The 20,379-nt window shown below is 35.6% G+C and overlaps 1 protein-coding gene across 1 annotated transcript in view; it reads right to left on the bottom strand.

The window, feature by feature from the left end:
• Positions 1-20,379, bottom strand: part of PKN2 (protein kinase N2) — a 54,216-nt gene that overhangs the window by 13,150 nt on the left and 20,687 nt on the right. The window contains exons 2-7 of the mRNA XM_021526565.3: positions 17,262-17,562; positions 9,352-9,503; positions 4,839-4,956; positions 3,352-3,497; positions 3,044-3,257; positions 134-319 (exon numbers count right to left, since the gene is read on the bottom strand). Of these exons, the coding sequence (XP_021382240.1) occupies positions 134-319; positions 3,044-3,257; positions 3,352-3,497; positions 4,839-4,956; positions 9,352-9,503; positions 17,262-17,562 (1,117 nt within the window). The remainder of the gene's footprint in view (positions 1-133; positions 320-3,043; positions 3,258-3,351; positions 3,498-4,838; positions 4,957-9,351; positions 9,504-17,261; positions 17,563-20,379) is intronic.

The following is a 20,379-nucleotide window of genomic DNA, read 5'->3' as shown; positions in this document are numbered from 1 at the left end:
AACAGGTGAAGAAACATTTAAAGTTTAAAGCTTGGAATCAATTTAATATTTAAAATTACAGAACACATCACGCCCATGAAAATTTAAATAAAAGATAATGCATAAAAATAAGATAAGTAAGGGTATACTGAACTGGACAAGTCATCAGTTTTCAGAAGGTTTCTACTACTGCCACTTTTACTTTTACTGGGTCTGCTTATAAAAGACGATCTGGCTTCATTTGGACTCCAACCAGGTAATGTAATTGATGTGGCTTTTGATCGACCAGGGACATTTTCCAATATATCTTGGCAGCCCATCAGCCTCACTTCCAGGGTACCTAGAAGAAGATGGACAATGATTTATGAAAGTTTTCTGCTCTTAAGTAAATCAAGTGAATGACTAATGACTGATTGATGGCAATAGCTCACATTCTGACTCCCACAGGGTATAACAGAAAGATCAGATGAAATCAAAAGACAAATCCAGGACATACATATATATTGAAAATAAAAGTATTAAAAGTCAACTATGTGGGACTCAACCTTCTAGAAAAGAGCAACAGTTCACCAAAATAAAAGAAAATAAGTTTTTGTTCTGTGTCTCAGAAGTCTTTTTGTTTTCTTCACTTGGGAACCTAACTGACTTGGGTTCAAATCATTAACAATGTTGTATTTTAAGACTGACAAATTTCAAGTTTCTGATTAAAGTAATGGATCTTGCAGATGGAGCAATAACAATTTTTAATGAGTTTTCTATAACTAAAATTAACAAACTATCGAGACTACAGATTTGTGTAAGAAATCATACACTAGAAATCACATTTGCCTGCTGCATGCCGCAGTCAAATTTGTGTCTGTACGTAATTTAAAATCATTCAATTGTTCCAACTTGGACTGAATTTGGATATATAAAAGCTGAGACAAGAAGCTACTCTTCAACAAGCTATTCTTCCAAATCTTCTGCATCTTTAACCAAATGAGGTATAGAGGCTGCTGTTCAAATGGAAGAGTTTCCTCCAGCAGCACAAAAACATCTGAACACCACAGATGGTTACAAGAATGGTAGGCTGGCTTCATCCTGTACAAGATAACATCTATAAAATTGTGACACTACTGACTGACAAATCAGCTACTAGAAGTGGTGAAATTAGCCAGTTCATAATCAATGTCAGTTAGAAATGCAGCTCTGAAATGCAGTCTTCTTTTGATAGCAAATGTACTTAATCATGACACTTAAAAAGTACTCTTTTGTAACAGAAACTTAAGTCAGACTTAAACCTAAAAATGATCTGGCAACATCATAGCCCACAGAACAAACAGCAAGAAACCAGTCTAAGAAAAAATCCCGACCTGTAGGAAGCTAACAGCCGTAAGTGACAGCTAAGCATTAGGCTATGAAGACAAAGAGCTGCTATTGGCTTCAGAAACAGGTTAAAAGGTAAAAGAATACTTCATTCCCAAACTCTGTTTAGAAAAAAAAAAGATATTAATAAGCAGAAAAGCTATACTCTTGTATAAGGAATGGATGCAAATCAGAAAGTCATCTTGATGCACTTTACAATGTATGACAGTAGCACTGCTCTATTTCTCAGCATTAGAGGCAAAACACAGAGACACTGTTCATTTAAACCCAGCTCAATACAAAAGCTCTTTGTGTAGGCAATATGAGAGTGCAACTATTAAGAACTTCACAAGCATGTAGCTTTGTCAATTTCTAGTAAAATGTTTTCAAATATATCAGTAAATCACATTTAAAGAGAAATTATAGTCACTGTAAGGTATCTGACTCTTGATTATGTGCTACAGGAAACAGAAAAAAGCAAGTTGTTTTAAACCTTAAGGCATGATACTTCCTGCCTACAGTCAATGATCATTTGAGTTTTCATTTGATGAAAGAAGTTGTTCTTACCACACAACTTTACAAGGACTCTTGGCTGAGATCCTGATAAACCACAATGCACAGGAAATAGACTTGCTCCTTATTATTATTATTATTATAGTTTTACAGAATAATTCCTCTTTTTGATTCAAAATATAACCCCATAGATACTTCAAAATTAAATTGTTTCATTTCTACATGTATATCCTGAGTAACATTTGAATTACAGACATTAATTTTCTTATAAACTTACTCTGTCAATAATAGGCTTAATAATTACATGCAAAATGTGTTAGGAAACAAAACATAAAATCAAACCTAGGAATTCTAGACCACTGACTAAAAAAATTTAGAACAGCAACATACCCCCAAGTAGTCAAAAGCATCTTTTTCTTTAAGAAGGCTGTGAGGCAAATGTTCAAGACCTTTATTAAAAAATTGTTCATCTATTGAAACCTTACTTTCAATGAAGGACAATTCCAGGTGAACCCAAACTGTGAGACGTTCCTAAGTCACATTTACATATAAATGTGGTTCCTCACAGTAGGCTAAATCTTTTAAAAAAACCCCACCCCAATCTTATTTGCAAGGAAAACAGCTGACACCAACAAACAAGAGTCTCCCATGGTTTCATGTATGTTTGTAAGAACCTCCTTCTTTGGATTACAAATATAAGGCATGATTTGGTAGTAATAAATCTCACCTTCCAGCAATCCATGAGGTCCAGTGGATAAAATAGAACTGTGAGAAAAGCTGGGTGCCCATCTCCAGCTCTGTCACCTACTTCTTGTATGATCAGGGCAACTCACTGAACCCTTCTGCAATTTAATTTCCCTGTCTGTAAAATGGGTATAATGATACTTATCCACCTTGATGATAAGCACTTGATAATCTCAAGATGGAAGGTATTTGGTAAATGCTAGCAATATCATTCCATAGGGAGCTCGTTAATGCCAGAGCGTCACATATTCAATAACACTATAAAAAAGGTAAACAAATAAATCAAAGAAACTTATCTGCATTTTTTGCAGTGTACAGACACTTGGAAACTCTAAATGTCTTTGTCTAGGAAAAGAACAACAATTACATATGTCCAGTAAGAAATATAGTTGGCATTAAAGGCTTGTTTTAAATCATTAATTAAGATCAAATACGAAAAACAAAAAATCTCTTTAAATCATACCTGTTAAAGCTGCTGGTTTGGACAGTGTACTATACTGGTTTTGAGTAGATATTACACTCTGACGAGGACTTAATGTGGGTGAGGAGACTAATGAAAGCTCTTCTATAATAATACTGCTTTTGGGATGGTTTTTAGGAAGTTCGTTCAATCTCTGTTCCAGTGAATACTTCAAGAGGTCCAACTTCTGGCTTGATTCATTAAATCTTGCTTGCGCCTTTTTAAAATAAAAAGAAATTTGAAAAATAGTTCATTTTTTTTTCTTAAAGAACCTTTGAAACAAAGTATCAGAAATTGTAATGATAAATTACTTCTGAAAGTGCCTTTCTGTCGGTAACTTTCCCAGATCCAAGTAATTTCATCACATTTTTTGCACCTTCTGCTACAGCGTACTCTATCCTGAAATGATGCCGTAATTCTTCCATTCGGAGTTCAAGAGGGCTTATCACAGGTTTTGCTGCAAAGAGATACAAACAAACAACCTTCATTGATAACAACCAGATTTAATTTCTTTAGTATCAACCCCTCCTTCATATAAGCAGAGGGGAGAAGAAAAAGGGAGAAAAACCCAGGAGAGATGTGTATTTGTTAGTCCAAGGAGAAACTTGAACTATGTCGTAAAAGTAAAAAGTGATATTTTAAGCATCTGCATTTGAATGAAGAAATAATTGATCAGGGTTTCAGCTCAATAAACAGCTTCTACTTACTGAAGAGCTATAATTGCTAGAAGATGTGAAAAAAAAAAAGTCTTCAGCAGAGTTATGGGACAAAACATAAATATATCAAATATTCAACTGGCAAGGAAGTTTTGGGACTTCAACACTTCTGAACTACATTGTGAGCATTTATCTTTTAAATTGCTCTGTAGCCAATTAGATCCCTGATCAGTTTCTGATAATCCCCCTGGTTCACTTGAAATCCCATTGAATCTGGCTTCTGCCAGCACAGAGAGATGTGAGAGATTCCATACTCTGCCTTTGCCAAATGGTCTGGGTTGGCCATTGTAATATCCACATCTTAGAGTGCTTAGATATCCCAACCAATACTCTTCCTGAGTATGTTCCTTTCTGTTTAAAGCACTAAGAGTAGTAGGAACAAAAAAAGCATTTGAAAGCCTTAGCTTGAATTTCTTTCTCTTTTAAACAAATTATATACATAATCCATGTGCTAAAATGGGGTGTTAAAAAGGGGTGTGGAAAAACAAACACAGAAACCAAACAACTCACACAGCAGAAAACAGAACATGCACACACATTTTTCATTACCTAGGATATATAGAGGCCCTGACTACAAGCATTGTCACACAATGTCAATATTCAGAAATGCACACAAATAAAGTTCAAGAGATATACCCATATGACTGTAAGTTTCTAGTACACTCATGCTATTAGAGCTCAAGAATAATTTTATTATTGAAGATTTTCAACAAAATATAAATATAAAAATACTTCTGAAATGCAGTGTGAGTATTTCAAGCCAGATCATTTCAATAACACTTTTCTTGTTGCTGTAAATGTAGTTGTTTAGCACTCAATCTAGCCTAAATACCTATAAAACCAGGAAAAATTCTCCTCCATCTGTCCTACCACTACAAATAATAAGGTCAGTCTTTTAAAGTATGACAGGCTTTGTACTGACATCAGATTTTTTTTTTTTTTTTAGGATCATAATATAAAGATTATATATGCTATATATAAACATTCCTACCAGAAATTTATAATAAGTCTGTGTGCATATGGGTATATATCTATATGGCATTTTGACATTAATGATTCATATTCCCTTTCTACACCATCACCATTATCAAAAGCCAATTCATTGGTCTGGACTGCCTGAAGAATCTGCATCCTTATAACTTCTATTTTTGTCTTGCTGTCCTGAAGCATCTGCTGAGCTGTGGCAAGAAGTTTTCGATCCTATTAAAACAAACAGACAAGTTGAAATCAGAAACTTCTTCATGGAATAAGACACACTGAGAGTTTCAAAACACACATACTTAGCAACAAGATCTAAATCTATGCATTTCATTTAGTATAGCATTAGGCAAACTAACCACATTAGGATATTAGTGAAAATTAAGTTAGGACACAGGCATTGGTTGATTAAAGACTGTAAGCCACTCCCAGGGAAAATGTATGTGTTTCAAGGTGAGTAAAGAAGGAATGATCTAGAAACATTGCATGTGCAAATTAATATTTCATAATCTGATACTAAAGAAAGGAAAATATATTAAGTGCAAAATACTTCCAAAACTATGTAAAATCTCTCAATTTACTTTGAGCATTGTAAAACTCTTGTAATAGACAAATTTGCTTGACTAAGACCACATAAAAGAAATTGTACTATTTTTCCTGAGTTGATTTTCAATACTGAAATTAGAAATATGATGTTGCTTAAACAGCACATTAAGTCTGCAGTACATTTTTCTGAACAAATGAATGCTGAAGATTTTTTTCATTAATAAATATGTAAAAAAAAAAGGGCTACTTCATTAGCTATTTCATCAGCAAACTAAGTAGAGTACAGCACTTTTTCATCTAAATAAATTAAGATAATCAACCTTCATTTTCAAAAGCAGTATCACAAGAAGCTGTTTAGAAGAGAACATTCCTAAAGATGAACTTTCATAAACTTCTATGTCTGCCATGTGGCTCTGTCTCTATGTTCTGGGAATTACCAGGTAGCTTAAAGGTGATCTGACTTGCAGTGTGAACAACAACAAAAACAAGGTATAAGAAAATTTAAGGCAGTGTATTTGTCCTGCAGTACCAGTCAATCACAGTAATTAACAGCAGACAGGGCAGATGTGTACCACCCCTACAACCCAAAGGGTGTTTTGGATTGCTCATTTTGTAGCCATTCTATAACCTCATCAATAAGTTACTTTCCCATGGACATGGTTTATAATTGTATTTTTTATTTTATAATGAAGTTATCAACTATTGAAGAAGCTAAAGAAATTAAATTCTTCCCTTGCCATATCCAAGAGAAAGAACTGCAGTGAAGCTCAGATCCCAGAGCTGGAAATACTGGCACCATGACACATACTGTAAGAAAGATCTGTATGCTGAGAGATTGACCTTCACAGAGTTCCTCTCTGACCTCACACCTTGACACATTACTCACTCAAATATTTTAATGCTGCCCTTTGTTCTGCAGGGTAGATACACCAAGATTTACACATAAGAAGAGTTTGGTTTCATGGAAAGAAATTTTGCCCCCTCTGCATACCATAGTTTCACAACTCTGGATTTTGAGTATTAATCAACATTACAGGGAGATACCAAAGTTTTCAGATTTTAAGATTTTATGTTTCTTATTCAATTAAAGATCACACTGACTTTCCTAAATCAATACTTTCTCGAATACAGATGTGAAATTTTGGAATAATCACTGACTCTAGCAGAGTATAGGATTTAAGTAACAGATTACAAGTCACTCTAAAATCCTGTATGAAACCTTATCCATGCATTCTGATGTATAAATATGCTGAAAGTGTTTCTTTGTCTGTATCTTCACTTGTATCTCGGTTTTGATCTTGCTGCTCTTGGTTATCCCTCATAGTCTCTTACTGGAATGGATTTGCTTGCTCAGGAGTAACATTAGCCCTTCAGTGTGTAGAGCAGAGGCAATCCAGTGTTACAGAGATATCCTTACGTTTTAAAGAGACAGAAGATCACATCTTCCAAATCAAAATGTATGTGTAATGCTCAGCAGCTCTCTTAGTGTTGGAGGCTGAATACAAAGTATTTCAATGCATCTTCTGAGTACAGAAGAACTGACAGTGCCTGTAAAACTGATCTGCAAAGCTGTCATGGGATCTCAGAGAACCTACACACACCCAAGGACAGATGATGGTTATCTCAGAAATGTTTAAGACCAAATAGGTTGAGCTGAATGTTACTGAAGCAAGTAAAGTACAGAGGGAAAAGCTTCCCATGAGATGATGGGTTTATTAACAGACTGCTTTTTCATTTTTAGAAAACAGATTATAACCTCCCCTCCATTAAATTTAGGTCTCAAAATAATACAACAGATTTGAAATTAGATCATATAGTACACTTGCAGAAAGGTCACAAATTGGTTTAATTTGTTTAAAGATGATCCACTGACTACTTTTTAAAGAACTACTGGATTACTGGGATTGGATTCAAACTGCAGATTTCCTGCCTTTTTTGCCCACCCCATCCAGATGTCTGGATTCTTTTAAGCTCTGCTTTTTAAAACATAATCAACATGCTCAATGCTACAGTTCAAACTTGCCAAATAACTCACTACTGAGCAGAAAAAAAAAAAAAAAAGAAAGAATGAATACCCACCATTTCTATCCTGTTTGCTGAAGTGGCTGGCAATGCTTTTGTGCTTTTCAGCTTGCTCTCTCTAGCCCAGTTACTATATAGTCCCAATGTGGTAGGCTTATTTAAGCATTTACCAATCACAAATACAAGATTCAATCATAGATTTTAATTACATACCTCAATCTAAAGCAAACCAGAATTTATCTTCTCTACCTAGTCTGATCAAAGCCTGCTAACAATGTCTAATATTACAGCCTGAGTGTTTAGTTAAGTTTTTCAGCCTGTTATAAGGTTACTTACCAAGGGCTTATTAGAAACCTAATTCATGTATGCTTTTTGATCCATTTGGGTCAGGTAATTATTAGTTGTAAGTGTACCTAATGTTAAGTACATGGCCCCAGAGGATGCAGACTCCAGGAGCTGAGGGACTGTGGTGGATGGACAGCATTCCCAGGACCTTAGTCATAATGTGCACTCCAGATATTTCTTCTATTTGCCCCCAGCTAGTATGTTACAGGTCACTTTCAGATAAGGCTGCCTGGGACAGAAGGAACTTGATGATACCTCTGGTCCATCGAGTCTGAACTCATTTTCTGGAGAAAGCAGAGCTCCCTTCTATTTTTTCAAGGTATAAGGAAGTAATACAACAGGCAGACACATAGTCATCTACCTCTCCACCAACACCTAGCCCAAATTCAGTCAAAAATATGAAGATCCTTTCCAATAATTTCTAGTTAAAATCAGTTCTAAGGGGCAGCAGTGTAATTCCCAGATTCCTACTCTTCTAGCTAAACACTTCTTTTTAGTAAGTTGACTGACCCAGATAGGTGCTGGCTCAGCTAAGATCTTAAAACATTTTGATTTTACTTACTACTATCTGGACATAAAAACATCTAACCAAGCTACTACACACTATTTGTTAGATCTACTCTTGATCTAATCTTGTGTTTCCCCATAGTCTGGAAATTAATCTCCTTAATGATTTAATAAAAGTAAATAAAAAGAATAGCTCATGAATAATGAATGAAAGGTGAAGGGGAATGTAAATAGAGGGTCTTTCCCTCTCTTTTTTCTTATTTGAGAACTATGACTGCCTTACACACAACAAAATGTGTTGCTGGGGGTTTTTTTTGTTAGTTTCTGGATTTAGTTTTGTTGACTTTTTTATTTTGTTTTGTTTTCCTTAATTTCAAAGTTTTGGATTGTCTTTCACTTGAGTTAAGGGATCCTTGGAGTATGATGAATTTTATTACACAGAAAAGAATATGTAATAAGTCGTACCCATTTAGAAGCTAGCAAACACTTTCCCTCCACCTCCTTGGAAAAATTCTGGTGCTATCAAGAGAGAGTGAGTGCAAGTACTTAAAATTCAGATATACTAAGTGTGGCTTTATTTTTAATTTCACTTTATTCTATTAGTTGCTACCTCTAAATTACCACACTTCCATAAAAAGAAATTATTTCAATGTATATTTTATGTGTGTATGTATCAATGCAGGTTATGACATCTCTATCAGAATACTACACACATCCTATTGAAGCATTTGGCACAGATCTTTTTACTGCTAACTACAACTTTGACAAGTTCAAAATTTTCCTTTGGCAATACAGCCTTTGTTTTAATTATCATGTACATTACAATGATAAACTAATGGATATTTTTCTTTTCACTGGAGCTAGGAAAAACACCAGACACCAGTCAGTCCTACCAAGCTTTGCTGCTAAGTGAATCCCACATGGTCAAAGATTACTAGATGTACTAAATTTAGTAAGCCGGATTTATTACTTAGGTTGAACTGCATCTGCACAAACTGATAAAACAATCACTTCAGTGAGTATCAAACCACAAGAAAAAATGGTATAGTAATTTGCTGCAGATTTGATGTAACTGTTTAACAAAAATATAGCCCAAACTAAAAATACTGAAATTGCATACTGTTTATACATTGTACAGTCACAGCAATGTGAAAACCCACATTCAGTTAATGATCTTTAAGCATTCCAAAGCCTTACCTTTGAAGAGCCATTTGAGTACATCTGTATCATATTTTCTGCTCCCTGTTTTACCTTCAGTTCTATATCCAACTGCTTCTTTAAGGCCATCAATCTGTTGTTTGTAGAAAACCGAGGATCACTATTTGGAGTATCAGGAGTGCTAGGACAATCTGTGAATTAAAGGTAAGATATAAGCATGCAGGAAAAAAAAAAACAACAGGAAGAAAACACCCAAACCACTCCCCCAAAACCCATCTTACACTCTATTCCATGAAGTTACAGATTGAACAGAACTGGAGCATCATACTTGAGAATTAAGTGACCCTCCTGTCCAGAGCTGCTTTCCAACATCACTGCAAATGCGCCTTAACCTGCAAAGCCTCCCGAGAGCCCAGTGACTCCTACACATGTCCCACTTCACATGAATCACTTCCGGGAGTGGGCAAACCCGCAGGTTTGCTGCTAAGCCTATTTTTATTTCAAAGGAGATTTAATTCTTCTACAACGTCTTGAGTCAATTAAAAAAATGCAGTTTTCCATTAAGTTCCTTATACTCTCAATTTTAAATCAAAGTGTTTTAACAAAAGATATGGATAATAGTATCAGATACTAATGAGCACTGTCTGAATACAGCTCTTGAGTAGATCCTCATCCATTTTAGTCTGAATACTGCAGACACTGTTTATGCAAAAATTAAGAACAGATAAAATAAGCCTTTTTCTTATTGTAAAGCTGGCTGTTTTCTGCTCTGCAGCCACTAACAGAAATCTAGGATAACTGTATGTATAGGCAGATATAGGCAGGACAACTGACTGATCTATGGGAAGGAGAAAGCTTTTTCATTTGACAGTATTACTGTATTTAGGTCTCCCTCTTGTTGCATTAATTTCACGGAATACAAGTTAGTTTTATCAATTAAATTATAAAGTCAAACTCCTTAACTTTTCATAACCAGTCTATTATATAACTTCGTATTTCAGCTTCTGCAACATGAACTGCTAGTAAACTGAAAATAAGTGGCTACTGGACTATTCTAACACAGCTGTACTTAGAGCTAACTATATTCCCTAGCAGCCCCAATGACTTCTCTTCCAACCTTTTGGTAAAAGAGGACAAATTATTTCCACTATAATAATTTTAAAAAATTATTTCTTCTACCCCAAGAACTTAGAGAATACCTTCTCTATGGACAAATAGCACTGCTTTTCTGGAAGACAGTATTTACTGAATACAAACAGTAAAATCTTTTTTCCAGTTGTAATAATCTTCCTTGTATTAAAACTAGGGCTAAGAATCCTGAAATCCTCAATTACCAGAAAACACAGGCAGTGCTCTAATAACTTACAAATTTTTACTTATGAGGTGTTAAGGGGAGATGTCTTATCTGCCATTTCATATTTCTTTTGTAAAAGCTTCTGATAACTACTTCTGGAGATTTAATACATTTTGCTTCCAAGTTTGCTGGGTAATTTCCTCCTAAATTGCAATCTTTGCTGAGGCTACATACAGATTTCAAGTAAGGAGTTTTAATTTCCTCTGCTGCTAATTCACTCTTAACTTCAAGCCCTTTCAAGTCTCTTACTGCATCCTCACTACTTAAAGGTAGCACAGAAAATACCAGATGTTAAAAAAAATATCTGCATTACTGCTCAGCTGTTTTGTCATTGATCTTCTCCTCAATGTTTTGGCTTGGTTCCTTTGTGGAACTGCACTTGAACAGCTTTACCTTAAATCTGTTATTAGTAAAACAAAGATTAACAAAATGCTTTTCTATCACTTATGTCTTCAGTTTCAACTAAACCTCATCTAATAATCTATTCAAAATGAGAACAAACATGAACTTGAAAGTCACAGTGCCAAGTCTCCTTGTAACGTAGATTAATCATATAAATGAATATATATCAACTTTATATACATACATATATATATATATATATATGATACAAGCCTCTACCACTTAAAGATCCCAGCCTTCTGATGACCCCTGTGAAGGCTGTGGGGCTCCGAAAGTCTGCTTTCACAGCTTTTAAAGATGTACACAAGCAGCCTTTCTTTGCATTAAAACAACACACAAGTTGCAAGTTAAGGACTAATTAGAGATACCATGTTTCAGGCTGCCCAGGCAGCTGTTATTACCTGCTTTTGCATGTCTCTGCTGTGAAGGTGTAACCACACCACTTACCTGGGTCATCTCAAGAGTTGGTCTGTACTTGTGGGTGTAACCTACCCTCTACTACTTAGTTCAAATTGTTGTACTATATGCTTTGTTAATAACTAATAGCAAAGGAAACTTTTCTGCAATAGGGACTAATTGCTAGGAAGAAGTAATTTTTTGCCTTCAGGCATAAGGATTGCTCACTAAACTCCCAAATATAGAACAACATGCTTCTTAACATATTATGTTAAAAAAAAAAAAATTACCAATAGCTTTTCAGAGATGCTTTCCAAGGGACTCCTTCTACCAACCCCCCAACCAATCTCCCCATTACTACTCAGTAAGCAGCTCGAGGCACCTTCTTACAGAATTCAGATTAATTTTTAAATCAGCCAGACAAACCGGTTCTATTACAGAAAGCATTGACAGTCTTAGCAGCAACAGTACAAGCTACATCTGTATTAGGTGTTTCCTTTTCTCTTTGTTCTGGAAGGTTGTAATGACTTTGCATGGCTAGTTATCTCAGATTTATTTATATAAAACACTTTACAGAAGGGGTCAAATCTCTGAAAGCATTAGTTATCTTCACAGTACAAATAAGTAATAAATTCATCCAGGTAACTGCAATCAATGGAATTTATGTATATGCCTAAAAATAGACAAGAGTTAAGTACTGATACCAAATTGATATTTCATTCAAAGCAGGGACTGGGGAACAGAAGAGATTCTCCAGTTTGCCCCATTTGTTGGTTAATAAGGGCAGTACAAGACTTGCCATTTTGGATACATTCCAGTACAGCTTTGCATTGGACAGCAAGGGCTTTGCTGGGGTACAGGTTCAGGCTCCTAAGCCCAAATATTCTTTTTGACAGTGAGTATAAAGTGAAGTAACAAATGCATTTCAAGTGAACTCGACTTCAAGCAAACAGGTGTCTTATTATGCTGAACCACTATGAATGTTGTTGCTTAACACTAGTGAGTTCTGTGCAGCTTGTTAGCACACATCCAGGCTGCTGGAAGAGCTGCAGTGCTCCTTCCCCAGCACCTGAAATATCCTGTTTCCATAAAAATATACTCACCAGACTTCAAGTAAGTTAATAGGGGTGGTTTTTCATTTAATATTTGGATTACATGAGGACAATGGCAGTTTTCAGTCTGAAATGCTTATCTGAACTGTGATCTTTGCTCTTCTGAAAACCTTTTCAGTTTGAGTTTGTACAGTGCTCACCAGCAAAAACTTCTTGCTTCTAAACTGCCTTTTACCCATCACTGCCATCTAAATTATATTTATAAAGAGCAGTTACATAACTCTACTCTTCTGAGACTGCTGCTCATTCCTTTGGGATCTCCTCCCCAGATGCTACATATACTATTTCTTCAGTAAGCTCAGTGTGAAATTGAGGATCCCATATAAGTTTCTGAATTTGGGTTCCCAGATGGTAATGCAGCGTGCTGCTTAAGTACTCAATTAGCAGCAAGTACCCTTTGGTAAATAGTTAATTTTAATCTTATTTGAGGATATGTAATTGCAGTTAGCCTCATCGGTGTCATACCCTACAGAAATACCTGCAATGCATTTAGGCATTGCTGAAGAGAGGAAGAAAGATGCATTGTCAGGCTTTTCTCAGGGAGTCAGAAGGCTGGATCAGCACTTGAACTAAATCACCAGTAGGTCCAAGGCAGCAGTGGACATTCTGCACTCAGAAACCATCCAGTGCTGACCTCCTGGAAACTTCTGAAGTTCAAATGAATTTCCATTAGGTAACAGCTAATTTTAACTACTAAAAAAGTGACAGGACATTGTTTCAAATTGCATCAATAATAATATAGTACATTGAAGCTCCCAAAGTGATAATAAAATTCCTATGGATATGAGCTTGTAGGTGGAGTCTGCTGTCTAAAAAGTCACTACCTATTACCAGTTTGGTTGCTACCTCTATCAGTTTCCAGTACTTGGGCTTATGTGGACACTTCAGTGTCCAGCAGATTACCTTAGCCATTTGTAAGGACAAAGAAATCCCCCAAACAGCCAACTAATCATATTCTGTAACAAAATAATTTATTTTCTTTGCAATGCTTATAGCCAGACTTCATGTAAAGCAGATAGCTTCCATGTCAGTTAGCAGGATGGAAGAAAAGGCATGAACTTGTCTTTGAGTTAATTCTGTCCATGTTTTATCCAATTTTATAAATTCGCTCAAAGGTTTTCCTATCATTGCACTTCTCTATCCTCCTTAACTTCAGCTCTATGAAACAGACCAATCTGCCAATTTATGGATTTTCTATGTATTATAAGTCTACTTAAATCAGTAAGTTGCTGTAGGTAAGCTGTTTCCCTGAGTCCTGTTAGAAACCACAATCTGTACTGCTATTTTTGACACAAACACAAAACCACCAATTTAATCTCTGCTACTGTATAGAAGTATGTTTTCTAGACACAAAATTCCTTCATCTCTGAAACCGAAGTAATCTTCCTCATGTGGCACATTACATCTCTCAGAATTTCAGCAATGATGGTCGCTAGGCTTGTCCTGCTCGTTTTATGTTGCTGGATTCTGCTTCACTTTTAAGTGTTGACCTACAAATTTTTAAATTCCGCATCCTCGTATGACTAATACACTGCACAGAAAGGGCAGACTTGGGTACAAAGTCCCACTTCTAAAACAAACTTAGATTCATCAGCAATCCCTATAAGGTAAAGTACACCTATGTTGTGTTAAAAGTTGTTTCTGAATCACATACCTACTGTCAAATCTACCCTTACATGCTGTATGTAATAAAGCTGTTTGACAAACTGTACTTTTCTGGTTAAAGTTTAGTACCAATTCTTCAAATAATTGTGAGCTTTCAGCTCTAGGCAAACTACCACAAAAACATCTAAACTTGCTTGGAATGGAATGTTGTTAAAACAGATTTTTCTACAGTAGATTAATTAATGCTATATTTAATGATTTCAACATGTATTTTCAACATGTATTGGTTACACTTTGCTGATTACAAAGCAGTTACACTAAAAATTAGTGGCTTGTTAAAAAGTAATATAAGTTACTGCTTGATACCACAGAGTCACAACAGCCTGTATAGCATTTCTTAGCTCTATATTGGGAGCACTTTACAAATATATTTTCACACCCACTTTTCAGATACAGCAACATGGGAAGATTAAATGACTGTTCTAACTTACCAAAATGGTCTTTCAACCACTCAACAGAACAGTCAAAAAATCTTCAAGACTTCAGGCCTGACAAGTGAAAGGGATCAGCTCAATGAATCTCAATCCTGACTTTGCTACTTAGAACCTGAAAAAACCTACACAGTATATTCTGTTAGACAGAGAAAACCACAGGGCTTTAGTGCTGAAATGTATTAAGGTAGACAAAGAGAACACAGACCTTGACTCCTACAGCTCTTGAACCCTCTTTACCTTATTTTCAGCATTCATGACCTGCACAGTCGAAAAAATTTCCATATATTTCCTTTTCTCTTTTAAATAACTTGTTACTAAGTGACCAGAAGATCGAACATAAGCTAAAGTGAAAAGCACTAACAACCACTAAAGATAACCTCTGGAAACAATGCACTTTTTGGGGAGCTCCCATATGCACCAGTAAGTGGTTACTAAATTCACTGGCTATTTTAGCAAAAGCAAGAATTCCCCAAGTGAGGTATCTGTAACCTCTCCACTGAGGTATCTTATGTTAGATGGCAGTCACTTTCAGGGCTATGTATCTATGTACTTCCTCAATATCATGTGTGTGTGGCTTGTCATAACTTTTATATTACCAACTTTATTTTGCAAAGGCCAAGCTCACCAATACCTTAAGCAAAGCCTAAGGCTTCACTATTAAAAATAAAAATATCACCAAGAAGACTTCCAGCCATTTGTCTCAAGACAGGCAACATTTACTGATAGTACACCCCCTCCATGTACTACTGACCACAAATGAGGAAGCAGACAAGCACTTAAATTACAAGGCAAACATCACAAAAAAATTCAACTTCAGAGGGTGGGTGCTTCCAAATCTTTTACCTATAAAGAGGTATTAACAGAATTAAAGACTATTTTTTTCCTTAAGAATATTATACTAAATATTCTATTAAAATGGGTCTTGCACAGGAATACCTGATTGATACTTTACAGAGAATATAAAGATCTCAACAGAACTTGCAAGTTTTTTCTTGCGTATTTCCATGATTAAGACTGTACAAGCTATCTACCACTAACACCTAGAACAGAATGGAATTTAAAAACACAGTCCTAAGAAGTTTAGCATGCATCAAAAGCATGTAAAAGCACATAAGATCAACCATGATCTTTTATCCTTTGCATCTCTGCTGCATTTCCCAAGTCCTACACAATGACAATGTTGCTCATTAACTCACTATGGTAAGGTTTTTAAAAATGCTACACTGGAAGGAACTATTCCAACAAGAGTATTTTTGTGCTTATCTACTTTTCAAGTTCTACTGCTAGATTAATTTTGCAAATTATATCTGTACAGATTTTTAATATTTGGCCTATATACAGTTTTTATACAATTCTTTTTCTGTTCCACTCTTCCTGTTCCTTTAAAAGCTACTGTCCTGTCAACACTGAAGCAAATTTTCATAAACCCTAGCTGACATGGAACAGAATGCTTCATGCCTACCAAAAGCCCAATGGCTATCTAAAAGCATACATGATTGGATTCACTTCCATTTCATGCTGCAGCAACCACTTAGCCTTACTAGTTCCAGCTGTGTCCCTGCTCCACCTCTTGTACCCTCACACAGATGAAATGCAAAAAAGAGCACTGCACAGGCCACCAAGGACACCTGAACACCTTTCCAGAATGTCACTGGGCCAGACTAGGAACTGCTGACAGCACCCACCACTATTTCCTAAATTCTCACTGTAAGCAACCTTTCATCACAAGGATGATGCAGACTTTTATTCTACTGCCCAAGCTTCCTTAGGCTTGGCATTCACTTCACATGAATCGGCGACGGCTTGTGCACATTATTAACATTTTGCCAAGAGGAGTCTGTGCAATGTGAAATCACCGGGCTGGCAGTATCTCCCAGGCCATTCCACAAAGCTGAAAGAGGACTGTTTACTTTCACAACATTCCATCTTAAAATACCAATCCTGGTATTTTTAAAAAATACATTCAAAATTAGTATTGACTCACTGCCATGCCACAGAAAATACTAATTAAAACCATCAACTACAACCATTCTGTGAAAACTATTTCAAATTGTCTTTAAAATAGTAGCTTTGCTATGGAAAAGGCTGGAAACTAAACAAATTATAAGAAATGCCACTGTAAGAAATGTTTGATAAGTTAAATAACAGCACAACTGAAAAAACGTTTTCTAAGTTATGTTTTAAGTTTAAAAAACCAAAAACTAACAAAAATTCTAAGTATAAATGTAATTTTTCCTGCATTGAGTAAAAAGGTGTATCAATGCTGATGTCTACAGTGTAATTAAGAGAAAGTCACTGGAAGAGTTCATGAAAATTGCTTTCACACAGTGAAAAGTTACTAGGAAACATTACAGTAACAGAAAATATTTTAGTATGCTAAGAACTAAAAGTGAAGAACTCATAGTCCATAAAAGACACTGTTCTCTAGAAAGGTACTGGATTTGTAAGTCAAAATGAAAAGACATACATAGGTAACAAGCTCACCAGCTTTGGATTTGCTCATTCACAAAGCAATTTTTTCATGTGAAATGGGGAGAGCTTATCTCAGCTACAAAGAAAAATTGATTTCACAGTAATGCATGGTACCTGCAACATCTTCGAGATCTGTTACAACAATGTGTGCATTTAGCTCCTGTAACTTATGATGCAAGTCTTCTAACTTCTTATTCGATTTTTTCAAAATGTTGTCCACATATGCCAAGTTCTTTTTATCCGTGGTGACCTTCCTGAGGTTCTCTGCTCCCTCCTTGATTTTAAGTTCCTTTCTTATTTCTCGCTTGATTTGGTCCTTTACTTCATCCAGCTTCTGCTGTACCATTGTATCTGGGAAGTCCAACTTCTGGCCAGTACTCACATTCTCAGAGGTTACAAGGCCTTTGGCATCCCCCTAGGAAGAAAAACAGTAATATAATCACCAGGCAACACTGTTTCTGACAACACACACTTACAGTGCCCAGCACTCAGGTCGCTGGACGTTAACTCTGTAAGGCCATTCGCTATCAGCTTACACTCACATTGACCTAAAGCAACAATATCACAAGATACGATGTTAACTGGAGGTACATTTTAAAACAGGTTTGATTTTAAATTTTGTGACATCTTTACTATGCCTATTTTTAACACCAAGAGATTTAAATACTTTTGGATTTGTCATGGCTGCTTGCCTAGCAGTTATATGCCTCAGAGCTAATGAGTCATGTTTGTAATTTTATAGATTTAATTTGTGTTTTAATAGACAAGACGGATAGAGGAAAGAAGACTAACTTCTAATAATTATAATCTATGATGAAATTTTATACATTCTTTATAATAGGTTCCTTTTAAAGATTGTTAAAAAAATTGTAGTGATGTTTGCAGTTTTTAAAAGAAATATTGGCATATCTATAAAGATTTGTCGAGTTATTACTGGAAATACATTTACCAGGTCTTTTTATTTTTCAATCCTGCAAGTAAGGACTTTAAAAAAAAACAAACAGGAATTGGTGTAGTAAAGGAGCAGGGGATGAAAAGTCTTTAGACCCCCAGTACACAGGGGGTCATAATCGTGCCTACTACACATTCACACATCATTGAGAAATGAGAGCACTAAGGGCAGAACCCTACACCAGTGTAGAACCTACACCAGTGAAAATCATATACAATTAATTACATATGTGACAAGATTTGTGTGCCTCATGCACAGACCCCGGACAATGAGCAGACATTAGGTCCCACCCAAAAAATTCCCGCTAGAGGTAAATGAGTGCATATCAAAGAAGGGCTCTCCTGAACTTGAATTTGATCCCATCCTAATTCAGAATTTATTTAATAAATGTCTGGCCTGATTTGCATGTAACTACCCAAAAGATCAAAATTCCATCAAATTTTCTTAAACACTATGATGAATTTGCCTTGACTTCTGAAAACTGGGGTGAACAAAAAGGTATTTTAAGGCATAACTGAAATGTAGAAAGTTTGTGTCATAAAATCAATTATCACCACAGTAAACGGTAGAAGCAAACGTTCAGGAGGGAGTTCACGAGCACAGCATCAGGCTAATAAACTGAAGAATGTCCAGAACACAAAACCACTACCAATACTCTACAGTAACTTGGTTTGCAAAATAATTTGGATCACAAAGGTTGTGCCTGGGCCCTACATGTCAACAGATAATGTTGGTCAAACTATTTCAATCTGTGCATATTCCAGCAATACTGCCTTCCATAAGCAAGATGAAATCTACTAGTCCTCAACTATAATTTCAAAAGTTTCCGTAATCTCTCATTAAATTTTTTCTACCCATAGATGCTACTTTTAGTACAAAAAGTCAACAACTCAAAGATTCTTAAATATTTAAAGTAGTGAGAACTGCCATCTTGCCACAGAATTTGACTATCAGTAGAAGAGAACAAGTAAGCAATTTGGAAATGAAAAAGTGAGCAAGAAATGAAAGGGGAAAAAGCCATGCAAATTTACTTTAAGTGCACTTGTGAGTGCTTTTTTGTCAGTGCAGATTAAAATAAATAATTATGCATATGTAGAGAGGCTATTAATAGCTGTACTGGGAAGTACATGGCATTGTTTCCATATATAGGCACATAAAATAGAATTGATTTTTTTAAAAAATAGAATAATCAATAGCAATGAGCAACTAGTACAAAGGGTCATGAAATGAAATGAAGGAAGCAATCCACCACAAGTTGAGTGTTAGGTTTTGAGAAAACCGAAACTGAAAATAAATTGATCTAACAACTGTATGGCAAGCTGTTTAAGCAGTAAGTATATCCAAATCAGATTAAGATCTTTGATTTCCCTATCTAACACAAAAATTAAGGACATCAAAAATAGAGCATCAAGATTAGTATGCTACAACTCAGCTTTTAAAGAAAGATATATTAAAAATGTTGGTAAATAAAAAGCATTTATTCTTACAGCACAATTATTCATGCCTGTTCTGCAAGCTTTCTAGAAACAAACTTATGTATCACATGTTTCCTTAAAGCAGGATATTATTTTAAAGTTCAGAGGAGAAAGATAAATGAGAAATGCAAAAAAACCCAAATCAAATAACAAAACCACCAAAACCCAAAAGAAAACCTTTTTTCCTATGCTTTAATAGCACCTGAAGCTTGCCAAAATTATGCCAAGAATGTACACTTCTCAAAGAGAACAATGTAATTAAGATATAAATAATTCAGAAATATTATTCACTGGGGTTTACCAAAGATACTTCAGTTAATGGTTCATCCATTGAACAATAATGTATTTTGTTACAAGGCAGGTTTTTATCCCCCTACAAGCCCTATATCCCATCTGTTAAAGTCATGTTATGTTCTTCCATAAAAAGGTTTTTGGAGCCCTTGTTCCAGACAGAGTCCTTAGTAAGCCTTCAATGAAATTAAATCTCCATAATCATTAGTAAATTGCCTTCGGAATTTGCAGTAATTGAGTTGAAGTTCTACTCAGCCTGAGCAGTCTCAGCAGCATCTTTGCCTCTGGATTTAAGGGTTTCAGGACAGACTTGTCTTCTTCAATCTGCTTTTGAGGCAGTAGTGAGTTCACCAGTGTGGATCATAACACCAGAAGCTGGTCACACTGCCTGTACACGTAAACATTCTTTTTTAAATCCCCCCAAAAGCCACAGACGATACTCCTTCTGTCTCTCCTGTCATCCAGAGTTAATTATACTTTTGAGCAAAAAGTATTCTCTCACCTAGTTATCCAT

The sequence above is a fragment of the Lonchura striata genome, chromosome 9 (assembly GCF_046129695.1).
Source record: "Lonchura striata isolate bLonStr1 chromosome 9, bLonStr1.mat, whole genome shotgun sequence".
Taxonomy (NCBI): Eukaryota; Metazoa; Chordata; class Aves; order Passeriformes; family Estrildidae; genus Lonchura; species Lonchura striata.
Note: the sequence above shows the minus strand (reverse complement) of the source record. Positions and strands in the feature narration are given on the sequence as shown.